Source organism: Phycodurus eques, chromosome 9 (genome assembly GCF_024500275.1).
Source record: "Phycodurus eques isolate BA_2022a chromosome 9, UOR_Pequ_1.1, whole genome shotgun sequence".
NCBI lineage: Eukaryota > Metazoa > Chordata > Actinopteri > Syngnathiformes > Syngnathidae > Phycodurus > Phycodurus eques.
In genome coordinates this window covers 29,226,258-29,253,164 of record NC_084533.1, presented here as the reverse complement: position 1 = coordinate 29,253,164, position 26,907 = coordinate 29,226,258, and the positions used below count along the sequence as shown (strand labels likewise).

At 44.5% G+C, this 26,907-nt stretch overlaps 1 protein-coding gene across 4 annotated transcripts in view; it reads right to left on the bottom strand.

The window, feature by feature from the left end:
* Positions 1–26,907, bottom strand: part of glra1 (glycine receptor, alpha 1) — a 75,123-nt gene that overhangs the window by 13,975 nt on the left and 34,241 nt on the right. For 2 of the 4 annotated variants that reach the window (XM_061685244.1, XM_061685243.1), the window contains exons 3-5: positions 15,015–15,082; positions 5,117–5,199; positions 4,319–4,456 (exon numbers count right to left, since the gene is read on the bottom strand). In XM_061685244.1, the coding sequence (XP_061541228.1) occupies positions 4,319–4,456; positions 5,117–5,199; positions 15,015–15,082 (289 nt within the window). Of the gene's footprint in view, positions 1–4,318; positions 4,457–5,116; positions 5,200–9,426; positions 9,651–15,014; positions 15,083–24,276; positions 24,316–26,907 lie in introns of all 4 variants that reach the window. The other 2 variants (XM_061685246.1, XM_061685245.1) reach the window with 2 other exon arrangements.

Genomic DNA, 26,907 nt, shown 5'->3' with positions numbered 1-26,907 from the left:
CCCCGTCGGCGCTTTGAACGAGTAGCGTTCTTCTTTTTGCCGTCAACTCTCAAACGCGCTCGCCCCCCGTTCTGCAACGGCCGCCTCGCGACCGCCTCGTGTTGTCGACGGCAGGGATGTCGCCGCCGCATTTGCTTCGCTCTCCGCTCGCTCGATTTTGCGTGCATGTCTGAATTGTACAAGTTATCTTCCTTTTTTCCTCAGGATTATTTCGTCGCTTTATGCCCTTCAAAAATTAAGACATTTAAAAAAAAAAAAAAGAAACATTGAAAAAATCTTTTTCATCCAATACCAATCAGATGAAAATGACGATTGATCGGATCGTGAGGACTCAACGGCGGCCTGAAACGCGGCTGCCGTGGTCGCCGAGAACATCGAGTAAACGTGGCGGTGAGGAGACACGAGCAAGCGGGTGAGGGGCGGAGGGCAAGGACGGGTGAGGAGCTGCAAGGAGTCACTGAGCAGATGAACAAGTGAAGAGGGAGGAGGATGGAGGAGTGATGAGATGGAGGCGTGTGCGCCAGCTGAAGCGGGAGGAGGAGATGAGGAGCAAGGAGTTGACGGTGTAGAACGCAGATTGTCATCTTTGGGAACATCAACATGCAGGAAGGAAAGCGAAGAGACGGGAAGTCAAATGGCCGCCGAAGGGAAAAACATGGCTGACGCCACACCGGAAAACATTCGAGCCACGCAAACAGCAATCCCTCCCTTAGCCCTTGCTAAATGGTTAGCATTCGCGATTAGCGATTATGATTTGAGGTAAAAAAAACGCTGACTCCAATTCAGCTCACTCATGCATGTTATATGTACATTGCAATTATAATAGTGTCTTAAAAATCACTTACAGACGCTGTTGTTTTTGTTTTTAGTGACGTTTTCCAACAGTGTTTCCCTCTGAAAGTAATGTCTGCACGGTCAACACGGGCAGCGGCCAAATGGTTCCGGGCGGCGCGAATATGCTTTGAGGGACATTTTTGTGTTGCCTCGAGACAGACATGTTTGCGTCGACCGACATCTACATATTCTACTTAGCAGAGTTCAGTCGAATTTTTGTCACAGCCCTAATGTCTGACATCCACCCATCCGTTTCCCATAGCACTTGCCCTCACGAGGGTTGCGGGCGTGCTGGAGCCTATCCCGGCTGACCTCGGGCGAGAGGCGGGCTACGTACAGCCGGAACTGGTCGCCGGCCAGCCATAGTTGAGTCATCGAAGGCACGATATAGGGGTAAACCTTTACTCACTACACGTTCCAAAAAGGACGACGACGTTTGGCCTTTTAGTTCAAAGGGTTGACAGCGACACTGCTTATAAACAACGCCGAGTCAAATGTTCATTTTCGTTGATGCCGCAAGCTGCTAAGACAATGGATGTTCATAACTTGGACAGCCTTTATTCGAACCATAGAAACGTTTTTGACCCAGCCCCCTGAAAGAATCGGAATAGAAACGGAGAACCGGAATCGCTCCAATTCAAACGACGCCCAACCCGAGTAGGGAGGAATTCCCGACACGCCATCTGCACTCACCGGCGCCGCCGTGTGGCAGCAACGGCAACAAACGCGGCAGATGCCCGGCCGGCCGGCCATTTAATCGGCGCAATCGATATCGGCGACAACCTTCATACGCCGCGAGAGGAAGACGAAGATGAGGAAGAGGAGATTTATGTGCGCGATACACTTGAGAGCTTTTAAGCTACGTCCATATTTTCCATCCCCACACAAGACTGGAATGATTCATCTGTGTGTGTTCGCTTTCATCAATACAGTCCAGTAGACCGTAACACACACACTTGCCAGTCTATATACAGTAGTATAGAATATAACGCTGCGTATGGGCAAGAATGAACTATATATTTTATATTTTCTCTGGAAAATCAAAGCAAATGACAATATGTGAACAATTGTATGTTCTGTAAATAAGTGTCTTTTTGATAGTTGTGTGCTTATATTTTTGTATTTAATAAGCACGGTTGGAATTTGAAATTGATTACGTACGAGTGTTGATGTTTTTCTCACACTGTCAACTTTTAAAACATTGTCACTATCGTATGTTTTGATCATTTTAGCTAGGATGCATTTTGATTGTATATTTTACAAGTCTGTGTTAGTTGTCGTGTATCCCAATTTGTTTTTTGTTAGATTTTATGTTCTGGACTACTTTAGATAGAAATTGGGCTAAATCTGGTGCAAGCAGTTTTTCTTGTCTTTTGATATTGGTTAAAGTATGTGCACATTGTCCATTTAAAAAAAATATAAATAAATAAATAAATAAAAAATTCCATTTCATTCTATTAATTCCAACCACTGCATTAAAAAAAATAAAATAAAAAAATATATACATATTACAGGTTATATTTTTGTATGTGAACAATTGTTCTGCATTACTGCATTTACAGTTTTTATCCTGGAATCGTTTCCATCCCTATTTTTTGATTATTCTTTTTTTAATTCTTCCATCTTTACATCCACCCTCCCTTGGCTGAAACCTCTTCTTCTGCTTCCTTCCCTCTCGGCGGGCTTTTTTCAGGGCATCTTTTCCATTTCTTGCTTCCTTTCTCAGACCTGCTTTTTTTTCTTCTTTTCTCCATCGGCTCCATCCATCCATCCATCCATCCATCTTCTGAGCCGCTTCTCCTCACGCGGGTCGCGGGCGCACCGGAGCCTATCCCAGCTATCATCGGGCAGGAGGCGGGGTACGCCCTGAAGCGGTTGCCGGCCAATCGCAGGGCACATACAAACAAACAACCATTTGCACTCACATTCACACCTACGGGCAATTTAGAGTCTTCAATGATCCTACCATGCATGTTTTTGGGATGTGGGAGGAAACCGGAGTGCACGGATAAAAAAGCCACACAGTCACGGGGAGAACATGCAAACTCCACACAGGCGGGGCCGGGGATTGAACCCCGATCCTCAGAACTGTGAGGCGGACGCTCTATCCAGTCAACACCGTGCTGCCCTATTTGCTCCATCCTTCCTTTTTAACTTCCTTCCTTCCTTGCCCCCCCCCTTCCACAGCTTCCATTTGTCAACAGTAGGGCCTGACAGATTCAACTGGCCGATACTCGCGCTTTACAAATCTGTAATTTTTGACCCTTTTTTTTTTTTAAAAACACATTATAACGTAAGACAAAGATAATGACATGCAAATAAACAAAAATCATGCAGATTTTTGCCAATTTGTCTCTCTGTTGTAAAGGGACAAATGCTTAAGGACAAAATACTGTTGTCTTTATTGCTATAAGAGTTAAGGCACCAAAAAGGAAGTTTTATTATTCAATATATATATTTTTTTCAATTTAATCATTATCTGAATTTATTTCTGCCAAATATCAGAATTGGTATCAACAAAATCCATATCGCATCCTGCCTGTAACCAAGTTGCAAGGAAATTGTAAAAAAGTGGTAAGGGAGTTCTAACAATATTGCAAAGCTGTAGCCAGGAAAATGTAGCGCAAGTTGCCAACGAAGCCTCGTGAAGTCCAGCGAGCGCTCGCAGTCGTTCTCCTTTTCGTTGTTCTGCTTGTTGTTGTTCGTGCGGTGCCGAGTTGTGCAATGCAGCAGGCAGCAAGTTAATTAGTATTTCAAGAGGCTTTACGTCGCCCGCTCTTTGTTTGTGTTGCTGGGCGGAATTGCCGATCTCTCGCAGTCACACTGCAGCTAATAAATCCTAGACCCCCCCCCCCCACACACAAACATGACACACCTTCACTACTGCCGTATCTCCCATCGGAAACCAGCCAGCAAAACATAGACACATGCGCGCTCACACAAACATTGCACACACACACACAGAGGACGATAAGAACTAAAGGAAATGGAGGAAGCGTATACTTCTTAATGCAAACATGGGATGGAGAAGCATCTCCTCCACAAGGAGGAGCACTGACGAGGAGCAAGGAGGAATCTCGAGGAGGAGGGAAGGGGGCTGAAGAGCATGCCAGCATGAGAAGGACGAAAGTGGAGGAGCGAGCGTGAGGACGTGACAGGAGTGACTCTGTTGAAGGTAGATTGCAGTCTAGTAGTGGTCATAGTGACTGGGCTGAAGGTAGATTGTCGCCATGTCGTGGTAGCAGTGACTGTGTGGTTGGTGGGTACCTGCCTATCGGTGACTGTGTTCAGGGTAAAGTGTTGTCCAGTAGTGGTAGAAGTGAGTGCGTTGTAGGTGGTTTGTTGTCCAGTCGTGGTCGCTGTGGCAATATGAAGGTAAACTGATGTGCAATAGCGGTAGCGTTGACGGTGCGGCAGGTGGATTGTCGTGGCAGTAGCGACTGTGCTGAATGTTGATCGCGGTAGCGGCGTTTTGCTGCCTCACCAGTGTTGTAGTGTTTGGTGCAGTATCTGAGGTCTTTCTCCTCCTTCAGGATGAACTGAGGCAGCGTCAGGCCATCCGCCACCTGCACGGCGCCTTTCTCGTCCCACTCGAAGATCAGGTCGTTCATCGTGTAGCCAACTGGACACACACACACACACACACACACACACTCACACGCGTCAGCTGAGCATCACTTGGGCGTATTCGTCATGTTTGGTGACTTGGAGCTGGTTAGCGTGGTGTCGCTAGCATCTCCCTGCCGCTTCCTTTAACCTATGACGTGGACATATTGCGAAAGGTGCGATGAAAATGCGAAGAAAGGTGGAAGCAGGACAAAGGATGTGGTCGCTATGGTTACCGAGCGACATCACGGGCCGAGAGCGAGCCGGCGGCCCGTCCGCTCCGCGGTCGCCTCACGTCTGCCGTACGTAGATCGCATCACTCTGTGTGTGTGTGTGTGCGCGCGTATACTTGTAAGGTATACTGCGTACTATCAATGTGTGTGTGTGTGTGGACACTACAAATGTGTGTGTACTATATGTGAGTGTGTATGCAGATACTATGTGTGCATGTACCATGAATGTGCGTATACTGTACTATAAATGTATGCGTTTGTGTGTGTGAATGTACATATACTGTGTGTGTGAACATGTACCTAATGTGTGTGTATATGTATACTATAAAAGTGTGTGCACGTGTACCTTGTGTGTGTGTGTGTGTGTGTGTATGTATACTATGAATGTGTGTGCACGTACACACTTACTATATAGGAATATATCTGTGTGTGTGTGTACTCACAGCTCTCCAACTGCATGATGCACGTCTGCACATCCATCGGGAAGTTCTTCAGATCCATGGGACAGGCCAGAATCAGTGTTATTCTGTTAGACACACACACACACACACACACACACACACACACACACACACACGGTATCAGTTCCTGCTAAAAGGATTATGTTGATCTTGATCAGCTGTGTAAACATCACAACTGTGTTGATAAAGTTGTTAAAATAATAGAATTACACTTGCATGGAGAACTCCTCCATTCGTCACTATTTTAAATTGGACAGAATACAAATGATAAAAATAAGCACGTGCAGCACATCGCGTGAGTGGTTTACACATCTGCCTCACAGTTACGAGGTTCCAGGTTCGAAAGTGGGTTAGGGCCTTCCTGAGTGGAGTTAGCATGTTGTGCCAAGGCTTGAGGGTTAGCATGTTAGCTTCAGTGAAGACCAACAAATTGTACATCGGTGGGAGTACACGCTTGTCGAAACGGTGGAACCTTGATTCAACGGACCTCGATTTAACAGATATCGGATGTAATGGACATAAAATATGTCTCAAGAGTGTCAATTTCACTCAAACAGCCGTTTCCAAAGTCACTTTGTTCCAAAATTCCTGGCGCTGTGGCGCAATCTGTGACCAGAAACTGGGACGCATATTTCCTGGTTGAGCGCTTGTCCAAGAGATACACTATGAAGACGAGATCTCAATAACAGATGTGGCGGCCATGTTGGGTGCGGCGACGTTTCGATACGTAGGCATCTCGCGAATCTACGGCGCCATTGACATCTACGGCTGTTGTTGACTGGAGCGAGCGCTCCTTGTGCTCTAGTCTCGTTGACACTGCGTATCGTTCTGAAAAAAGGCGATTTTTACGACAGTATACTGTACAATTTTTTGTCAAGACTTTCTCCATGGCATCAAGTCGTGATGGAGATGGGGGGGAAGGAAACGAACCACGAGGTTCGTGCAAACGGCAAAACGACAACGACTTTCAACAAGCGCGCTATTATCGGCCGGCGACAAACAACGACCGGTCAACATCACGTGGCGCGTACAGACAAAGGGCGGACTGCTCGGCAGGACAGCGAGCGGTGCAGTGCGGCGCGTGTGCGGACTGGCCCTCCCGTAACGCGTCATTTCTTTTCCCCGGTGGAGGCAATAAAACGAGGATCATAAAATGCGAGTCATAAAAACGTGCCGCTGCTCCAAGCTCGACGACGAAAGCAGAAGAAAAAAAAAAAAGGTTGTTATCATTAAAAGAATAAATGCATATTTTGTCAGGATGAGAAAAAGTCGTAATCTTACGAGGATAAAGTTGTATTTTCCTCATTAAATTTACCATCCCAAGTCATATTGTGAGAATAAAGTGTTTTCTCAAGAAAAAAAAGGTTAATTTCACAAGAACAAATAGACATTTTGTTGGGGTAAAAAATGTCCTAATCTTACAAAAACAAAGCCATATTTTTCCAAGATATTACATTGACAAATTCTTAGTGAAAACATTGTAATATGTAAGATTAATGTCACTTTTACAAGGAAAAAAAATGTCAATGTTTCCCAGAACAAAGACGTATTTTGTCAGGATGAAAAGTTATAATCTTACAAAATAAAGTAATCCTTTTTCCAAGATAAAGTCGTAATATTAGGATGACAAAGTTTCTTTTCCCAAGTATTGGTGCGAGTATAGTCATTTTTATTTATTTATTTTTTTTAAAGAAAAAGGTCACTTTAAAAACAACAAACATATTTTGTGGGGAGAAAAAAAAATCATAATCTTACAAGATTTGATTACATTAAAGTCAAAGTTTAACAAGGAAAGAACAATATTTGAACAAGTGAATTTCAAAAATGACATTCTTGTCATACTACACCCTTTATTCTGGAAAAGTTGACTTTCTCTCCCCCCCCCAAAAAAAATACACCTTTTGTTCTTGAAAACTTCTTCTTTCGTTGACATGCGGTCGTAGTTTAATTTGCGTTGGGATGACGAGGGCGCCCCTTGGAAAACCTTCTTCTTCCCAGTAAGTGATACCCGTAAGGTTCGAGAACCTCGGCTCAAAAAAAGTCTTTATTCCTTTAAAAGAAGACTTTTATTCTTCAAGAACATTCCATTTGGGCATGCGATATTTATGTGATGATACGCCACAATCATAGCAAAGCTTTGGATTGGCCCAAAGCTAAAGGTAGGGAGGACTAATTAGTAGGACCCAACCGATTCATCGGCCGAAATTCCCCCTTTTCAAATCAGCGAATACCGGTCGATTATTGTAAATTTATTTATTTATTTAACAAATGAACACAACATAAGACAAAGATAATGACATTCAAATAAACGCTAAAATCAAATGGGCAAAACATCGGCCGATTCTTGCCAATGACAAATAGTAAAGGACAAAGTATTGTAAAGTCATCATTCTGAAATTCATAACCGTTGTAACGGTGAAGAGACCAAAAAATAAGTTCTTTTATTTATGATAAAATTATTTTAATTATTCGGCCGATTACTTTAAAAATGTTATTCTGTCAAATATCGGAAACGGCCTCAAAAAAATCCATATCGGTCGGGCCCTAGTAATTATTACGTTATTATTTTTTGAATTGGCGTGCCAGTCCTAATATGCTGGTATGCCCTTTTTTTTGTTTTTGTTTTTTTTAATGATACCACAATAAATGACAGCAAACAATTTTAGGGACCTACAAACAACAGCTCTCGGGACCTCCCCCCCCCCTCCACCCCGAGTTTGAGAACCAGTGCAGTAAAGAAGAAGCCAAGCAAGATTTCATCCAGTTTGGAAGCGGCGCGGAGGGTTCTCGTCGCTCCTTCTCCTCCTGCCGGTGGACACGATGATGGACGCCGCACTAAGAAGCTCCGTAGATTACCAGCCAGGCGAGGCCAGCCAATAAAAGGGAGCACGAGGAGGACGTGGCGGCGATAACTTGAATTGGATGTCGGCGAGACGCCACCAAAAGAAAAACGGCCAGTCCCGCTCTGACGCATCAATACGAGTTCTGGAGGAACGGCGTCAAGGTCACCGCCACGCCGTCCAGAGGAAGCCATAAAGCACGGCCTCAAACCGCAGCGAAGGGTCTCAAAAGTCTTCCCTCAAAGATCGTTAACATGTGCGAGCTGCCTTCCTGCGAGGAAGATTCAAGAGAAACTACCGCAAAGTCATAAAAACAAGACAACACTTCAGTTTCTCTGATAAAGGGACTCTTTTGCAGTGAGCGGTGACGTGAAAAGCTGCACATAGCGCAGCTTCTTCATCGTTGAGGATTGTCCATACGACGTTCCAATTTGGTAACCGGAAAAAAAAGAAGTTTGTCTTTGAAGCACACTTGGAAATGGCCAAAATGGCAGCTTTAAACCCAGATGGCGTCCAGCTTTGCCAAAGTGTCCATTGAAAAACAAAACGGCAGCCTTCCTGTTTCTTTTCAGGCACGGCTTCTTGAGACTTTTTTTTATGGATCTACTCATGATAGACATGCCTACCAAATTTCCGATAACTCGGTCAAACTGGCTTTGGGTGCTGAATTTTCTAAAGAAATTCCAGAGGCAGGTATGCTTGTAAATGCGCCCTAAAAATACCAAATCTTTTCTCGAGACTTTTTTTTGTGGGTCCGCTTATAATAAACATGCCCACCGGATTTCCTATTTCAAAGTCAAACTGGCTTTCAGGGGCTGAATTTGCAACATATTGGGCAAAATCTTTTAGACATCCTGGAAATGGCTAAAATGTCCACTTCTTATGAAAATGGCAGACTTGCTGTGTATTTTAAGGTACGGCGTCTTCTTTTTTGTGGGTCTACTCGTGATAAACAAGCCTACCAAATTTCACGTTGCTTAGTAAATGCGATTTTTTTTCATCCTGCCTCATTATATCTTATTTCTTGTTGAGACTTATTGGGCTAATCTGGGACCTCGGGTAACCAATGTTGTGCCATATCGTGTTTAAAATTATGAGTTGCTATGATAATGAACCTCCTTGAACCCTTAAAAGTGGTTTCGAGGGCTGAATTTGCTCACAACTCATGAGCGCAGCCGTTATTTTTATTATTATTTTCAAGGCAAAACGGCTGACTTCCTGTGTGTTTTCAGGCATGGCTTCTTCAGATTTTTTTGCGGGTCTAGTCAAGATAGACATGTCTATCAAATTTCATATAGAAAAGTTAAACTACCTTCGAGGGCTGAATATTCAAACTTTTCCAGGGGCGCAACCAAGCCCATTTTTGGGGTTTCCGCCCACTAATAACAACAAATACTTAGATAATGCTACAACTAATATTGCTACTAATGCTAAGTGTAGCGTGGAAGTCACCGTATGCTGTAGAGCACGTTTCCGTTCTTGGAGATGCGCAGAAGTTTGTTATCGGTGGTGACCTCGTGGAAGTTGGCCCCCTTCTCGTTAGCGAAGAACAAGTCGGGCTTCCAGATGGAGTCCAACATGGACGGGTCCAGGTCCAGAGAGTCGTCCGGGTACTCGCTGTAGGCCAGACGTGGGTCGTTCCACTGCTGCCTCAAGAAGATGTTCACTCTGTAGTCCTGTCCACAGCACAACACACACGGGCTACTTTTCACAAATCGTACGCCGATCGACACGAGCCGGCTTCAGAAAAAAAAACAATGTGGCAATTCGGGTGCTGTGATGCCCTGGCATGCGGGCAAGCGGAGCCACAGTCGCCGTTTATCGAACGGCAAAAACATCCATCCATCCATACTCAACACCGCTTACCGCGGCTAGGGTCGCGGGGCGCCGGAGCCTATCCCAGCTGACTTCGGGCGGAAGGCGGACTACACCCTGAACTGGTCGCCAGTCCGTCGCGGGGGCACATATAGACACGGACAACCATTCGCACTCACATTCACATTCACACCGTCACCGAGTGGGAACTGAACCCACGCTGCCCGCACCGAAGTCAGGCGAGCGTCGCGCTACACCATCAGTGACTCGGAACAAACAGTCAGACACAAATACAAAATGAGAACACTCGCAAGGGGCTGCTGTAGGCCAGACGCTCACAGGAAGACTCGCCGGCTGACCCTGATGTCACACCCCTTAAAGGCACACATCCAACACACAAATACTAATGTACGCACAGTAATTACTGGGCCCGAGCGATTAATTAGCCGGCCGATATAATCGGCCGATATTCGCCCTTTTCAAATCGAGAAGAATTGGACGATACATTATAATTTTTTTTTTTTTACATCAACACATCACAACATTAGAAAGATAATGACATTTAAACAAACATTTAAAATAAAATAAATCGACAAAAATCGATTTTCAACTCTACTGTCACAAAAGTTTTGTAAAACAGTGAAATGTTGTGGCTGTCATTCAGATCTTTATTGTTGTGAGCGTTAAGGGACCAAATCAATTCTTTTATAAAGGTACAGTTAAAAAAATCGGAACAGTGTCACAAGATCAATTTAGTTTGGTAATTCAATTCAAATACTGAAAGTCATATTATACAGTAGGAATGCACCACACACGCTCAAAGTTAGTGGCCAGCCATGAGGGTTTTGGGGAATCATGTTTTTCACACCTGGATTTGGGGATCCTCTGCCGTTCCTCTCCCGTTCTGTCAGGTTGGATGGTGAACGTTGGTGGGCGGCCATTTTCAGGTCTCTCCAGACGTGCTCAATTGGGTTTAAGTCTGGGCTCTGGCTGGGCCATTCAAGAACAGTCACGGAGTTGTTCTGAATCCACTCCTTCGTTATTTTAGCTGTGCGCTTAGGGCCATTGTCTTGTCGGAAGGTGAACCTTCGGCCCCGTCTGATTTCCTGAGCACTCCGGAGAAGGTTTTGGTCCAGGACGTCCCCGTACTTGGCCGCGTTCATCTTTCCTTCGATTGCAAACAATTGTCCTTTCCCTGCAGCTGCAAAACACCCCCACAGCATGATGCCGCCACCATCGTGCTTCACTGTTGGGACTGTATTGGACAGGTGATGAGCAGTGCCTGGTTTTCTCCACACATAGCGCTTAGAATGAAGGCCAAAAAGTTGTATCTTGGTCTCATCAGACCAGAGAATCTTATTTCTCACCATCCTTGAGTCCTTCAGGTGTTTTTGAGCAAACTCCATGCGGGCTTTCATGTGTCTTGCACCGAGGAGAGGCTTCCGTCGGGCCACTCTGCCATAAAGCCCCGACTGGTAGAGGACTGCAGTGATGGTTGGCTTTCTAGAACTTTCTTCCATCTCCCGACTGCATCTCTGGAGCTCAGCCACAGTGATCTTTGAATTCTTCTTGACCTCTCTCACCGAGGCTCTGCTCCCCCGATTGCTCGGTTTGGCCGGACGGCCGGCTCGAGGAAGGGCTCCGGTCGTCCCAAACGTTAGCTGTAAGGTCTCAGACAGGCAGGTGTGTGGCTTTCCTAATCAAGTCCAATCAGTATCATCGCACACAGCTGGACTCAATGAAAGTGTAGAACCATCTCAAAGATGATCATAAGAAATGGAAGCGCCCGAGTTAAATATGTGACTGTCACGGCCAAGGGTCTGAATACTTCTGGCTGTGTGATATTTCAGTTTTTGTTTTGTTAATAAATCTGCAAAAATGTCAACAATTCCATTTTTTTCTGTCAATACGAGGTGCTGTGTGTACATTCATGAGGAAAAAAATCAACTTCAATGATTTTAGCAAATGGCTGCAATATAACAGAGTGAAACATTTAAGGGGGTCTGAATACTTTCCGTACCGACTGTATGTGCCCTGCGATTGGCTGGCGACCAGTTCAGGGTGTACCCCGCCTCTCGCCCGAAGATAGCTGGGATAGGCTCCGGCACGCCCGCGACCCGTCAGGAGGGGAAGCGGGAAGAAAAATGGATGGAAGGATGATTCATTTTCTTTGATGTGCTAATAAGAACTCTTAAAGAAAAGGTCCACGTTGTCTTACATTCAAATCAAGCAAAGGAGAGAAAGCGCACGCACACACACACACACACACACACACACACACACACACACACACACGCACACACTTGTTGTCACGGGATCTTCTAAACGGATTTAGCTTTTGGAGAAAAGATGATAAATCCGATTATTTACGTACTTTGTTGTTTTTCTTTCTAATCTGCTGGCACGGATTACAGACGAGTCACTGCTCACTTGTCTCTCTCGGGAAAACACACACACACACACGCAAGCACATTTACACGCGCACACAAAAAGCATACGGAACACGGTCAACGGTCAAAGTGTATCGACAGCGTTTCCAGCCACTTTCGTCGACGGCCAATCAAAGCAGCTCGTCTCGTTCCCTTGAAATGTTGCGCAACCGGTGTCGCCGTTTCTCTGTGCGGAAGAAGACGGCGCGTTATCGCGGCGATCGGCGGCAGACATTGGGCCTGATTCGCTAATCGTGCCTACACGCAGATTTGTGCTCAAAAGGTGAGTACGCCCGTTTGATGCGCAATCCTGTGATTTATCAATATTTAACATGTTGTTCCCGAGATGCACAATATATTGGAGCTCATTGTGCATCATCATTTATAACGACAAAAATAACTCATGATAAGAAATCAAACCAGGAATTTGCAAATGAGTTGACTAATGCCCCAAGTAAGCATGAAAAGGACGCTTCCACTGTGGTTTCTGATGGATATTTATTGATAATTACAGCCACTGAGTCGAACAGAACAAGGTTTTTAAAGGGGTGTGACAGAAACAATCAAGGAGAGAGAATGAAATGGTAACTAAATAATATTGGAAAAGAAGACAACAAAAGATGACACTAGCTGTAAACAAGATGAGGAAAGTAAATCATTATATACCTCGAACAATGACACATTGGATTCGGGTGTTGTATGGGTCAGTAGTGCTACACCCTGTGAGGGAAGGACAGGACAAGAGAGGACAGGAGGGGAAGCGTGCAGGACAGGGGTCGTGAACCCGGCTGTCCAACTGAAGTGCGGTGGGAGTGGCTATGTAAATGAGAAATATCTGGAGGACCAGATTGCAAGTGAGGGGATACCCAAGAAATTCGCATCGTTCTTAATTATTTGTCGCAATGAGTGAGTGGCCCCTCACCCAGTGGAAAAGTCCCAGGGGTGTGTGCCCGCGGACACCGTTTCGCAGGCACAGTGACTGACAGAAGTGCCCTGCAATCGCCGTGCCTGCACCGCGGGGGCCGAGGACCCCGCCCCACCCAACGGAGAGGCGGGGTCGGGCCCAGGAGTTCGCTCGAGTGCGGCCCGGCGGACGGAGCACTGAGGAGGTCGCGGGGGCCCGATGCCGACGCCCAGCCGGGAAACGGCACTGACGTACTGAAACCCGGTCCGACACCCGCATTCTCCAGACCCCTCACCGGCCCCCCCGGGAAAACCCTGAGTATGTGCGTGCGCCCGGATGTGACGAGTGAAAAAAAGTGCTGAGTGAGGGATTAAGAGACATGGCTCCTGCTGGTCGGGCCCATCCGGCGGGACAACCACAGGGAGAGAAGCCCAGCGGTACCGACGCCATTTATTGGCTTGTTCGGCTGCCGTAGCATCGTGTGCAAGTGATTTTGGTTTTACACGCGCATCTCAATAAAAACATACTGAACAGGAGAATAAGGTAAAAAACTTCTATCCTTTCAATAAAGTTCCATTCAAAATTGGATTTATTAAACACACAGGAGCCATTTCTTACCTGATTTGTATATGAAAAACAATTTCGATTGTTTCTTATGTAACACTCGCGGCTCGGGGGCCACCTCCGGACCTCCACGTCATTTTATGCAGGCCGTCACGGCTTACCGCAATTTGTCCTGAAATTGACTATTGAAAAATAGCATTAAAAATGAAAATGACAAAATAAATGCACCGCGACTGACTGGCGACCAGTTCAGGGTGTAGTCCGCCTTTCGCCCGAAGTCAGCTGGGATAGGCTCCAGCGTCCCACGACCCTAACCAGGATAAGCGGTGTTGAAGATGGATGGATGGAAAATAAATGCAGGTGTAATATTGTAATATGATGGGTTGCTTAACAATTGGGGTTACCCACAGAATATATGAACTAAGGCAGGAGATTTGAAACCTTTTATGAGTCCAACACAAACACCTGACGCCGACTGACACATGAATGCCAACGATGGATAACGTCAAATTGGTTGGCTGAACCTAAGCCACTCTGGTGTTCAGTGCCGGCATCTGTTGAGCCTACCGGCATGTTTGCTGAGGATGTGCTTCCGTTTACTGTCTTTTGATACCCTTTCGTTTATATAAAGCGATCGAGAGAGCATCAGCGGCTGTTTCCATCCTCCCGCTATCCAAACCACCTGTTATGAATTCCAATTCATTGTAACTAGCAGTGGTAGGCTATATTCAATTAGCTCACGAATTTTACTTTACCACAGATGTGCAGTTGAGTAACTTAAGACAGTTTGACTTTCCAATAGGCACGTTGCATATTTAGCTTCTTTTATTGAAATGATCCCAAACTTTGGACATGATGTCTTTTACGCACTCTTTCGTCCTGACTGCGATATAGCGACTACTCTGTGATATAAGTACAATCAAAAAAATCTGCACTGCACTGAACCCACTAAATGTGAACTGCGATATAGTGAGGGATGCTTGTATTTTCCAAGAAAAGAAGACAAACTATCGATGTTTTACTTTCCTAAAAAGAAAAGACTGAAGCTGTTGCCGTTTCCTTTGAAATGCAATTCAATCGGTCTGTCCCTGTTCACAAACACAAAACACAAGCGCTTTGTTTTGCATTTTGTTCCTTCGTGAACCGAATGGCTAACTTCAAACGAAGGTCCGTTCCGAACTGAGAACATTATAGCGGCCGCTGAGGGCAACCCCAACTACGATGCGGTGAGAACAAGTTTGATGCTGCTGAGTTGAGCATGTCCATGCAGAGCAGAAGTTGACTTCAACATTTTCTTAAGTCTTATTCCATCAAACAAAGCGACTTACCATGGTGGTCTCAGCGATGGAGCCAAAACTGTTGATGAAGATGTTGCAGGTGACGTTGACGGGAGGACCTGAGGAGCAGGAGAGCACGCCACACGTCAAACCACGGGAACATTTCACAATTCGACATTTTGGGAATCAAAAACGACACGCGTATCAATGTCATTGTTGCAATTTTATACGGACATTTAAAAAAAAAAACACCCAGTTGAATTTTGAGAGGAAAAACTGGCAGTCCGATACACCATATACATTTATTTGCATTGAAATAAAAAACGATAAACTGAAATGAGGAACATACTTTAAACCAGAGAATCCCCCGAAGTACCATCAAAGTACCAGCGCTGTGCTTTTCCAAAAACGGCTCCTTTCCTATTCAACTTCACGCACGGATCCTCGTCCCGTTTTCGTGCGTCCTGTTACGATCGACAATTTCACGTTTACCGGTCAAACTGGTGCCGGGCTCCTTTTTTCCCAGCTTTCCGCGAGGAGTCCTGAGTGCATTTCCGTCGGTCATGTTGGGGAACCCCAAAATGCAGACATTTGCATCAGGATACACGCACTTAAAAATATATCGTTTTTAGTAGGGCCCGACCGACTCATCGGCCAGCGAATTTCATCGGCCGATATGAGCCCTTTTCAAATCGGCAAAAATCGCCTTACACATTAACACGTTACAACATAAATACAAAGATAATGACATTAAAAAAAAAGGAGACTCTCTGTTGTAAGGTTGAACAAATACTCAAGGACAAAGTATTATAAAACAGTCGAATGTTCTGTCTGTAATTGATATCTTTATTGTTGTAAGCCTTAAGGGACCTTATTTTCTATTTTTTAAATCAATCGGCCGATTAATCGGTTCTCGGAATCATCGGCCTCAAGGAATCCATATCGGTCGGGCCCGAGTTTCTGGGCATTTTGGGGTCCTTAACGTGGCCGTTCATTGCTTGGAAGAATATTAATAAACACAATGCTTTTAATAAATACCACCGAAACAAGAAATATGCAAAGAGTCTTGTTTGTAGGCACATAAATATCGGCATTGCAGTCATTTAATTTGTCTTTCGTCATGTTTCGTTGTGGAAAATTACATTACGTACTTTTGTACGTAACACATCGGACTTACGTTAGGCTAACGACATTTGGCTGAACTCCTACATACTGAAAACGGTACCAACGAGAATCACATTTGAACAGTACAGTGCAGCCCAGGTAGACACAAACCCCAAAACTAATCTTCTTGGTAGGTGCAAAAATATCGACATCGTCATCACTCGTTTTATATTTCGTCATTTTTCGTTGTGGAAAGATTCTGTCGGTGACGTAGCACAGTGACACATTGGACTTCTGCTTGGCCTCTTCCATTTATCGAACAATGTTCGACTCAAGTCCCAGATGCTAAAAACGGTACAAAGGCTAATCACAAATTGAACGCCATCTAATATTAACAAAGTCATTTATTTTAACCGGTAAACCCGTTGCATCCCAAGCGGGAACATCGACGTTGAGTCCGCTGTGATGCGTGGGCGCGCACACACGCACACAGAGGTCAATCGAAGTGTTTTATCGTCCTTCAGGCGGCGCCGCCATCAGCCGCCATCTTGATGAAATATTAACATAGATGAAAAATCCATGTCAGATGACCCGTGAGGACCCCAGCGTCCAGAAATTCGTTTCAAAGTCAAACTTCGTCCTACATAAACATCACTGCACTCTGTGTGTGCCTGTGTGTGTGTGTGTGTGTGTGTGTGTGTGTGTGTGCACGCGCGCGCGCCAGAGTGGACGTGATGTTTCCACTCTGTATAAAACAAGTTCACTGATAAATATTTCAGAATGGTGACGTTTTCGGCGGCACGGTGGGCGACTGGTTAGAGCGTCTGCCTCACAGTTCTGAGGACCGGGATTCAAATCCCGGCCCCGCCTGTGTGGAGTTTGCATGTTTTCCCCGTGCCTGCGTGGCTTTTCTCCGGGGTCTCCGCTTTCCTCCCACATCGGCAAAACACGCATCTTAACGTCATTGGAATTGGGGTTTGTAGTTGGAGGTGCAAAGATATTGCGATGGCTGTCACTTGATTTATCTTACAAAATGTTTTGCTGTGGAAAAATACATCGTTCTTCATCTTGGACTCTTCCATTTGGCGAACGTTCGACCACAGTCCCAAACAGCGCAAATCGATAATCACTTATGAAATATCATTTAATACTGACTGTGATTTCTTTTAACCAGGAAACCCGTTACATCCCAAGTAGAAACATCAACTGAGAACACGAGTCCATTAAAATGTGATTACTGCATGCGTGCGTGTGCGTGTGTGTGTGTGTGTAAACGGCAGTAAATATCGACGAGTGCATTCTGAGCCTATACAAACATGGCGGCAAACAAGCGGCGGGGCCCTGCGCCGCCATGTTGACTCCAGGCTTGTTTGTTGGACTTTTATTATTTACGGGATTTATTTGCCTTCAGGTCACGGCGGGCTTTGGGCAAACACACAAGCACGCGCACACAGCGGGTCGGTCGGGCGCTTTAATATCCTGCTGCAAGACGCCGTCTAATTCCACAGGCGGGCCGAAGGAAGGAGTCTGGATTACTTTGATTGCCAATCACTCTCCCTGTCAGCGTGTGCGCATCCCCGCAGGCGCTTTGTGTGTGTGTGTATGTGAGAGCAGCACAACGGTAGTCCGTTTAGAGTGCACGTGTATGGCGATTGGTCGGCGTATGCAGAGCTGTGATTGGACCGTGAGCGAGCTGGAAAAGATGGTGAAACAAAAGTGTCTTTGTCGTAAGGAACTCGAGCAAAACTAATAACGACGACAAGATGACCAGCACATACCAATGTGGACCTGTGGAACCTCTAGAGCTAGAAAAACAAGATGGCACCTATAGAACCCAGGAAGAACCTATAAACCTTCCCAACCTAAAGCCCTACAGAATCCAAATTGAATCTATAGACCTATATGACTCGGCTATAACCGAAAGAGACCTAATAGATATAAAGCGACGGAACGTAAAGATCTATAGAAGTGCTAAAGAACCCAGACAGAACCCATAGGAACCAGATAGAACAAACATAACTCAAAATGAGCTATAAACCACCCGAAAGTAAAGACGTACAGACTCCAGATTGAACCTATAGTGCTGAAGAACCCAGACGGAACCTATAAACCTGCAGAACCTACAGGTCTATAGAATCCTGATATTACCTACAGTGCTATAGAACCCAGCTAGAATGATAAAACCCTTATAAAAACTATACACTCGACCTATATAACCCAGATAGAATAGATAGATAGATAGAAGAAACCAGACACAACAAACATAACCACGGTAGACCTACAGTATAAACCTACAGAATGTAAAGACCTGCTGAATCCTGATAGAAGCTAAAGATCTACGGAATCCAGATGGAACATCTAGTGCTAAAGAATCCATAGAAAATGTATAGAAGAAACATAACCCAGCTAGACACAAACCAAAGGAACTAAAGACCTACAGAACCCAGATAGATCCTATATACCGACATAACCTACAATGTGTATAATCCAGACAGAACACACAAACCTACAAAACATAAATATCTATAGAATTCAGATGGAACCTACACAGACCAAATCTGTGTGTGTACACTGTGCCTATTATAAGCCAGCTAGAATAAACAGAACCGAGGTCGGGTTACGAAACAACCAGTGTTGCCACAGTTACCTTGAAAAAGTAGCACAGTTACTTTAGCTCAAAAGTAACTTAGTTAGGAAAAAATGAACTTTTTCGATACTTTTAGCAGCTGTCGAGTGGCAGGAATATCACTTATCCACGGTACAAAAAAAAAAAAAAAAAAGATTCGCTCATTACTCGGTCACGTACGCCACACAAGTTACACAATGACGTCGTCAACATGAACAAATAACTTCAATAAAAAAAAGAAAAATGTAGTTGAAGCCACATTAAATCAGCAACTTAGCGCAGACTCGGCATGCCAAATAGCCGCCGAAATGCAAACCGGCACACCATTCTCAGTACACTTCTTTGACGACTTAACTGATCGATGGATCGCCAGACAGACAGACAGACGGACCGCAGCAACTCTGCCCATCGTGTGGGGGCCACGAAGGCAACCGTGCGTGCGTGCGCATAGTGCACAACCCAACTCGAAGCAGTGACTGCATTTCCAGCTGGAGCATGCCGATCCCTCGTCCCCGGCCGTTGCGCTTGCGCCGCTGGCTGCTCGGGTGCACGTGAGTTGACCGACCATGTGCTGAAAACGTGCAATACGTCACGCCGCGTCATTGCCCCAGACGGCTCCGTTTAGAAAGATTTCGGATCGTTTTCGATATTCTAGTTAGTCGTCGTGTGCATTTTAGTTAGGGCTAGTGAAGAATATAGTGCGTTTCCTTTGTTTTATTAGTCATTAGTTAAACAAAGGCTGCAAATTGGTCGACACGTATGACATGCACTGTGACTGAATCAAGTGTCTTGGTCATTGACTTGCCTCATGTTCCCAAGCACTGCACTTTGTTAATGATCATGAGTTGGAGCTGTCTAAGCTGTAAGAGCATATTTTGGAATCAAAAGCATATGAAGCCCGCGAGCAGAAGCGGTACAGAACACGGTTGGATGCATGGATAAGCCATCAATCGGATCGAAAAAACATTTGTTCTATTTTCCATCCCTTTATTTTAAAAAAAAATGGACCATTATCTCAAATTGACATATAGTGATGAGGACTCACTTTGTCGTTTCGTCCTTAACATCAGAAAAAATGTTGATCATTGTTTTCCAAAGTAAAAAGCAGATGTTTACATATGTCTTATTTTGAGTCTGCGTTCATTGAGGACTTCAGAAATCGGGGAATATTTATTGTTGACAGACTGAAATTCTGAGCATTTGGACAATTTTAAGTTAAACGAGGTCTCTAAATGATTATCAAAGTAGTTGTCAATTAATTTTGATAACTGATTACCAGTAGTTGTGCATTAATTGACCTCTAATTTTAATTGAGCCACAAAAGTCAAACAAAAGAAGTGACGCTAATCAAAGACCCAATCATCTTCATGATCCTGAGTGTCGCGTTCGAAGACGTTTCAGTGGATGTAAACAAGCAAAAAGAGCTCATTAAAGCAAGGGAAAAACATGAATTTGTGAGACTTTAATGAGGATTGTGCTCCTTCGTTAAATATTCATGGTATTGGCGAGCGGGAGAGTTTAGCGTTATTGAGCTATTTCCCGCATTTACTGCACACGCTAACAGCTCTCAGGCTGAGAAAAAACAAAAGAAAAACTCATCAGGCTTCGTCTTCTCAACTCGAAAGTCTGCTAACATTTTCCGTCTCGCTTCTCGAAACTTCTTCATCAGGTCGCCGAGCCCTCACGAGAACGAAAGACCGAATGATGCTCTTTGTCGCAGCTCATCAAAAAAAGTGCAGAGAACTTCTCAAGAATCTATTTCTTCCAGTGAGTCTTTTAATGAAGTCGCATTTGTGACGCTGATGTCTGAAGTACGCAAACGCGACCACTGTGTGCTGCAGGAACCTTTTATTGTTGTTGTGGACTCAAGGTGACAGCTACCAGTAAAAACGTCAAGCTTTTTTTTATTCCCTCAAACTTTATCACACAGCAGCACACGCACGCGAGCTTTTCTATACATGCTTTCAATAGACACAAAGACAGAAGAAGACGAAGCAAAGAGCCTCATACGGTCAGTCAGTTTAGTTTAGTGTCGTATTGTGATTGATTCTCAACCGAAGTCTTTTCTAGAAGCTTAGAAATGTGATGCCTTCATACTACAGTGCATGCGGAGCAGGAGCAAGTCGGAGAAACTTGGTGCTCACCGGACAGCCCGCCGCTGATACCGAGCCGTGGAGGGGCCGCCGACAAGGCGCTGGGGTCCGCGGGAGGGCCGCTGAGTCTCGGTCTTGCTAAGGAGCGGCCTGGCCGGGTTAACGCTAACCCTAACTCCTAACCTGGCCTGCGGCTTATTATTATTATTTTTTTTAGATCAAGCAAGTGTCAGTAATGAGCATTTCTCTCATTTGTATAAGTTACCTTGAACTAATAGGTGCGATGGAAACGCAAACTACATGGGCCACAGGAACCTTTTGCTACTACGAACTCCTGCTACCACCTGTTTGGTGGAAAGGGGGCTGGCTCTTGTGGCACACCAAAGACTATGCCCTGTAAACAAACAATATCCAACAGACAATACACAGACAGTGCTCTACTGGGCCGACCAGATTTTTAGTGACGTGATACCGTCATACTGTGCACAAAAAAATAACATGAGTGGGCCTGGTACTGATGCTTGTGGCACTCCAAAGACTAGAAAGTTTGTCGTGTCAGTTAATAAGAGTATTTGTGTGTTTAAATGTGTGTGTGTGTGTGTGTGTGTGTGTGTGTGTGTGACCAAAGTGATGGCGGCGGTGTTGTTTTCAGTTTAATGAAGTGTCGACTTTACATTGGTGATAGTTTTAAGATCTGCAATATTGGAATCGTAAATCTGCTGGAAGCATTCAAGGCTCACTTCCTGTCGCTGTGCGCCCACTCCGACCATCTCGCGATAGCGCCGAGTGCGTCTTTGATGGTCAAAGCCGCGTTCCGAGGGGAATTGTGTGACCATCCACGGCCGTGTGTCTCGCAGCAATTCGGGTTGTTTTTCAATGTTTTTGTCTTCTTGATTTGTTTTGACAGTCTGCAAGAGTTGGAGAGCGTTAGTGACCCCTGCGGGACTTAAGTGGAACGCGTTTTACACACGCCGGTCGAGCCCGCGCAAACCTGACGGGTCGGCAGAGGGACGGCCATCGATACCCGCTTCGTCATCACTGGATTAAAAAGGTGGTCTGTGTGTGTGTGTGTGTGTGTGCATGCGTGTGTGAGTGCATGTGCGGTTGTGTGTGCGCGTTTAAATCTGTGTGTCAATGAGTCTCTGTGTGTGCGTGTAATTGAATGAAGTGTGTTGATGCTGTGCCGTTAGCTTGGTTTTGTGCAGATGGACATTTTATCTCCTGTGTGTGTTTGTAAAAAAAAATATATATACATATATTATTTCTTTATTTAATAAAAAAAACAAAACTATTTTGTCCTGTTCGGCTGTTAGGTGAAGCAGAATGGACGATCTGTATCCTTTTGAGGCCGGAACAGTTTTACTGTGTCACAGTGGAGTTTTTAAGCTTCCGCTGTGGTTTCTTCGTATTATAATTGATGTTTATTGAGAACCAGAATCAAGCAGTCGAACAGAACAAAGTTTCTCGAGGGAAGAGAGAAACGAAGACAAAAGACAAAGCACTAATTGTAAACAGGATGAGAAAAGTCCATCATTACACATCTGCAACAATGAAAGAGTTGCACGGGGCTGCAGTGCTACACCCAACTGAAGTGCGGTGCGATTGACTCCGTAAATCATAAAACGTCTACAGGTGCGTGTGTTTAGGGAAATGTGTGCGTGTGTATAAATTGTTTCAATGTACGTGTGCGTAATTTAATGAAGTGCGTCGGTGCTGTGCTGTTAGCTTGGTTTTGCGCAGACGGACATTTGATCTCCTGCGTGTGCGTCCGCGCCATTTAATGAAGTGCATTGATGCTGTGCTGTTAGCTTGATGCTTTGAATCATCTCGACAGGAAGGAAGATGTATGATGGCAGCTGAGCGCGCAAGCGCACTCGCACGTGCGCAAAGACGCACAATTACACTCGCGTGCGCGCACACACGCGCATCCAGGTTGAGTCACGGTCATGGTGTATATTTAAATGTCACACGAAGGTAAGGCTGGGTGTGTTTTTGCCGGGGGCCGTTGTAAACATGTCGTCATCACGTTTGGGGCCTCAACGGGGAACAGGACAAGAACAGTAGGACAACATTCGGAATACTGCTCAAAATACTCCACACGGTGACAACAATGAAGCGTCTGTTGCGCAATACTTACACGGGATTTTCTTTCGTTCGCTACGGCCTGCGACTGGAAGCTCATTCGTTGTCAAACATGGCCGCGACTGCTAGCGGACTGTGGTGCAGTGAATCATTTCAAGTATATTCATATTGTGAAAAATGGACTTATTGATTGATGTCTTGTCTATAAATACAGCAAAAAATCTGTGAGTAATTGACTGTAATTAAAATGATCATGAATCCCACCCACCGTGAACAAGCAGGGAATCGGGTAAAAAATACAAATAAGCAGTGGGCTTCTGTGATTAACAGGGAATAGGTTCCCTTCCAAAGTCTGCAAATTGACACTGTAATGACATCATGAAATCAAGTGGAAAGAATTCAACAGTTTGGATTCAATTGAATGGACATTGCACCTTGGCCACTACACACATTTGGCTATACAAAGAGACTCTTCATGCTTCAGAAAACTGCACTGATATGAGTTGTTCTTACAGACCATAAAGATTATACACCTGTGAGTGTTGTTCTTTTGTCCGTTTGCACCGTTTGTGTTCAGATATCCGTTGCTACAGAATTCCACGTAGAAGCCCATCGTTAGTCCATCTTGTGTACCGCTGTATTCCATTTTGGAATAGCGAAATGCGGACAAAGTGGCGCATTGGGGATACTTTCCGGATGCACTAAGTATTCACAAAGCTTCACTTTGAGAGACTTTTTCAGTTCTGAAGAAATTAATCCATTGAATCCATTTTGGAACAACGTCACAAAATGTGGAGAGAGACAAAAAAATGCCGCTATGCATCAACGACCGGTAGGTAGGAAAAACACGACTTCAATTATTATTAATATATTATTACTCATCGACTCATAGTTTGACTTTTGAAAACAACATTGACTTTTGAACAGTTTCCTCTTTTTTATGGAACATTTACTTATTGCGATACTGTTGAAATGATGAAAATTGGTCATTAGCTCAACATGCTATGTTTTCCACATGCTTCACAACTATAATGCAACAAGCATATATTTATTCATATTATTTGTGTAAAGAACAAATATGTGGTTAATTCCAAAGTAATGGTCTGTGGTTTTAATCCACTTTTTTTCAAGGAAGTATCCAAGGGTCCCGTTGATGCATTCATTCAAAATCAAGAAAAGTCATTCATTCAAATGTAATTAGTTATATTACTTTGAGAAAGAAACACTATTAAAAGAAACACTATTCTCTAAAGACTATTACACTTCCAACAGGTTAACTTGCAACTGTAACCAAGTGAATTTCCCAACACTGCAAATCTCATCAAATGTTCATTTCCCAAGCAAACAGCATCGCTGCCATGGAGGAAGAAAAAAAGCCTTTGTGGGGAGAAAAGAAAGAGCAAAGTACCTTTCTTGTGAGTAGCTTCAGTTTTGGAGCCTTTGGGGTCTAATAATAAAAAAAGATGACAATTAAACACAACACAAATTGTCTGTTTGTTGATGATTTTGTTCCTACTCAAGACTAACAACAGCTGAGCAACTCCTCGTTGTTTGTCCCGGTTGAGGAAAACAACGCAACTATGGGGGGGCGGGGCAAGAGACAGCGAGGGAGGCCGCCATCGCACGCTGCCAACAAGGGAGGGGGGGCGGGAGGAGGGTCGGGGGGGGGGGGGGGGGGTCATGTTGGCAGCAAGGGTGGGGGAGGGGGCATCATACTGTGAAGGCAGTAGCAGCGGGACAAAAGGAGGGGGGGGGGGGGGTTGATGCACGAGTCTAAAAGAACAAAAGTAACTACCAGAGTGCAGCGGCCATGGAGATGAGGAAGAGGAAGTCAAACAAGCACAATGCACTAGTATCTTCGAAAATGCACTACAGACTTCATATCGAGTGATGATGCAAGGACAAGTGGGGGTGAGGGAGGGGGGCTCATAATGCATCGAGACTACATGTCAAAATGGCTTCCTTTCATTTTAGCCCAGAGCGCTCGTTGCGGACAGGAAGTGATGTCGCACTGCCGTCTCAACGTCGCCGTGACAACCATCAACACACTAAACACTTGCTCATGCACAAAACCGTGGCCGGCCGGCAAAAATAACCAATCACGTAGTTTCTGTTTGGCAACAACACTGAAATCTTCTCTTCTGCTTTCGAGACCTAAGATGACCAAAATGTTATGTCACAAAAGTAAAAAAAAAAAAAACATTCATTAAATTAAAAATTTGCTGTAGAAATACGCTCAAATGACTTATTAGCAACGTGACAAGATTTCCCCAAAATGACAGTGGTTCAAAATGTTGAGTGTGGTTGGGTTGGCTGCTTCAACTCCTCCACCTCCGACATAGTTCCTAAAAAAGTTCACTCAAAATCCCCAATAATTCATTCATCGTTCCCGCCCGACTGCCTGATCACATAAAAGGGATTTTTAATATAGCAGATCGAGTTAGTTCCAAAAATGTCCACTAAAAATCCCTTTGTAGCGATTCGGTCGCCAGGAATGAGCGAATGATTGCGAACGCAGTTAATTGGCAATCCTTCATCATTCCCCACCGACTCGCCAATCACTCGTAGCAGATCGAGTTAATTCCTAAAATGTCCACTCAGAATCCATTAGTCGGGATTCGAGAGTGAGGACTGAGTGAATGATTGCAGATGTAGCGACTTTGCAATTCCCCAATCACTCGAATGAATGTGACAAAATTTCTCAAAAGTGGCAATCTGATGCCGAGTGCGACACAGCAACAATTTTGAAAATTAGGTGAAGGGTTCCAAAGAAATTGAGTTTTTTTTCCTTTTTTTTTTTTTTAATGTCTGCGAAAAATGGCCTTTTTGGGGAACATTTTTGTAGAATAGCTGGTTGAAAAACAACAAAAAAACAAAAAACAACAAAAAAAAAAACAACACCGAAGTTAGAAAAAAAAGAAAATATATTGATGATTTCTCAACATATCTCCTCGACCCTTTGGATTCATCCGCGACTTGGGGAAGTCCTTCTCCAATTGGCTGACAAGTTTCAGTTCAAAATGTCCACCGGTAAACTCGAATGGCCCCAAATTCTGAGGGGTTCGTTCGCCAAGTGGACGCGTTCAAATGTCCTAAAAACTCCACTCAAAAAACACAAAAGGGGAATTATTGCACTGGGGAAAAAAAGAGCATCGAGATCGCTTGCACACAGTTCAAATGTGGTAGGATAATAGATGTTAGCTTGACATGTTCATTATTTGCAACCGATGTACATGTTGGAATCAAGCAAATACATTTTAAATAAGTAAAATAAGTCATGCACATATGTCATTCATCAATGGTGAAATTACCTGCTATGGAAGCATTTACAGGAATTTGAAGAATTAAAAATCTACTGACACATTTTCAATTTAGGCACGGTGCCGCTGGAAGCCGTGCTGTCACGGTTCATCGTCAAGCGGGATAAAAGACGGACTCGGGGCGAGCTGTTCTCCGTAACCCGCGCGTTGTCGACTTCCACCTCCGCGCGAGGCCTCGCCCTCGTGTCGCGCTAAACCCCGCTTAAGCCGAGGCTTAAAATCGGGATTAAAGCTGAGCTGGAGGCGGAGTTTAGCCTCAGGCTGTCCCAACATCACGCCGGCCGACATTCAACGCGTGCTTCCGCTATCCCCGCCGCCGACGTCCTGCCGCTAACACGCCTCGCTTTGCCGCCGCTGAGACGTGAGCGCGGCTAATTAGAGACACAGGCGTCTGCTGGCCTTGTTTTTTGCCTTTTACTTATATTTTATTTGTTCATTGTGTTTTTTTTTTTTAAATGATTGAAAGTAAAGCGGGTCAGATTGACCCATTTGAATTTTTTAAAAAATATTTAAAAAAAAAAGAGGATTAAACATGTTAAACTGGCCTTGTTTTCGTCCTCTTCTCATTCTTTAATTTCTAAAATAATATTTGAATTGTATTTTTGTTTTGACAATTAAAAACACAGTGAGTCGGATTGACCAATTTAAAAAAAAAAGGATTTGATTCAGAGCTAAAAGGACATCATTTCGAAGAAAAAAAAAAAAAAAAAAAAAGTTTT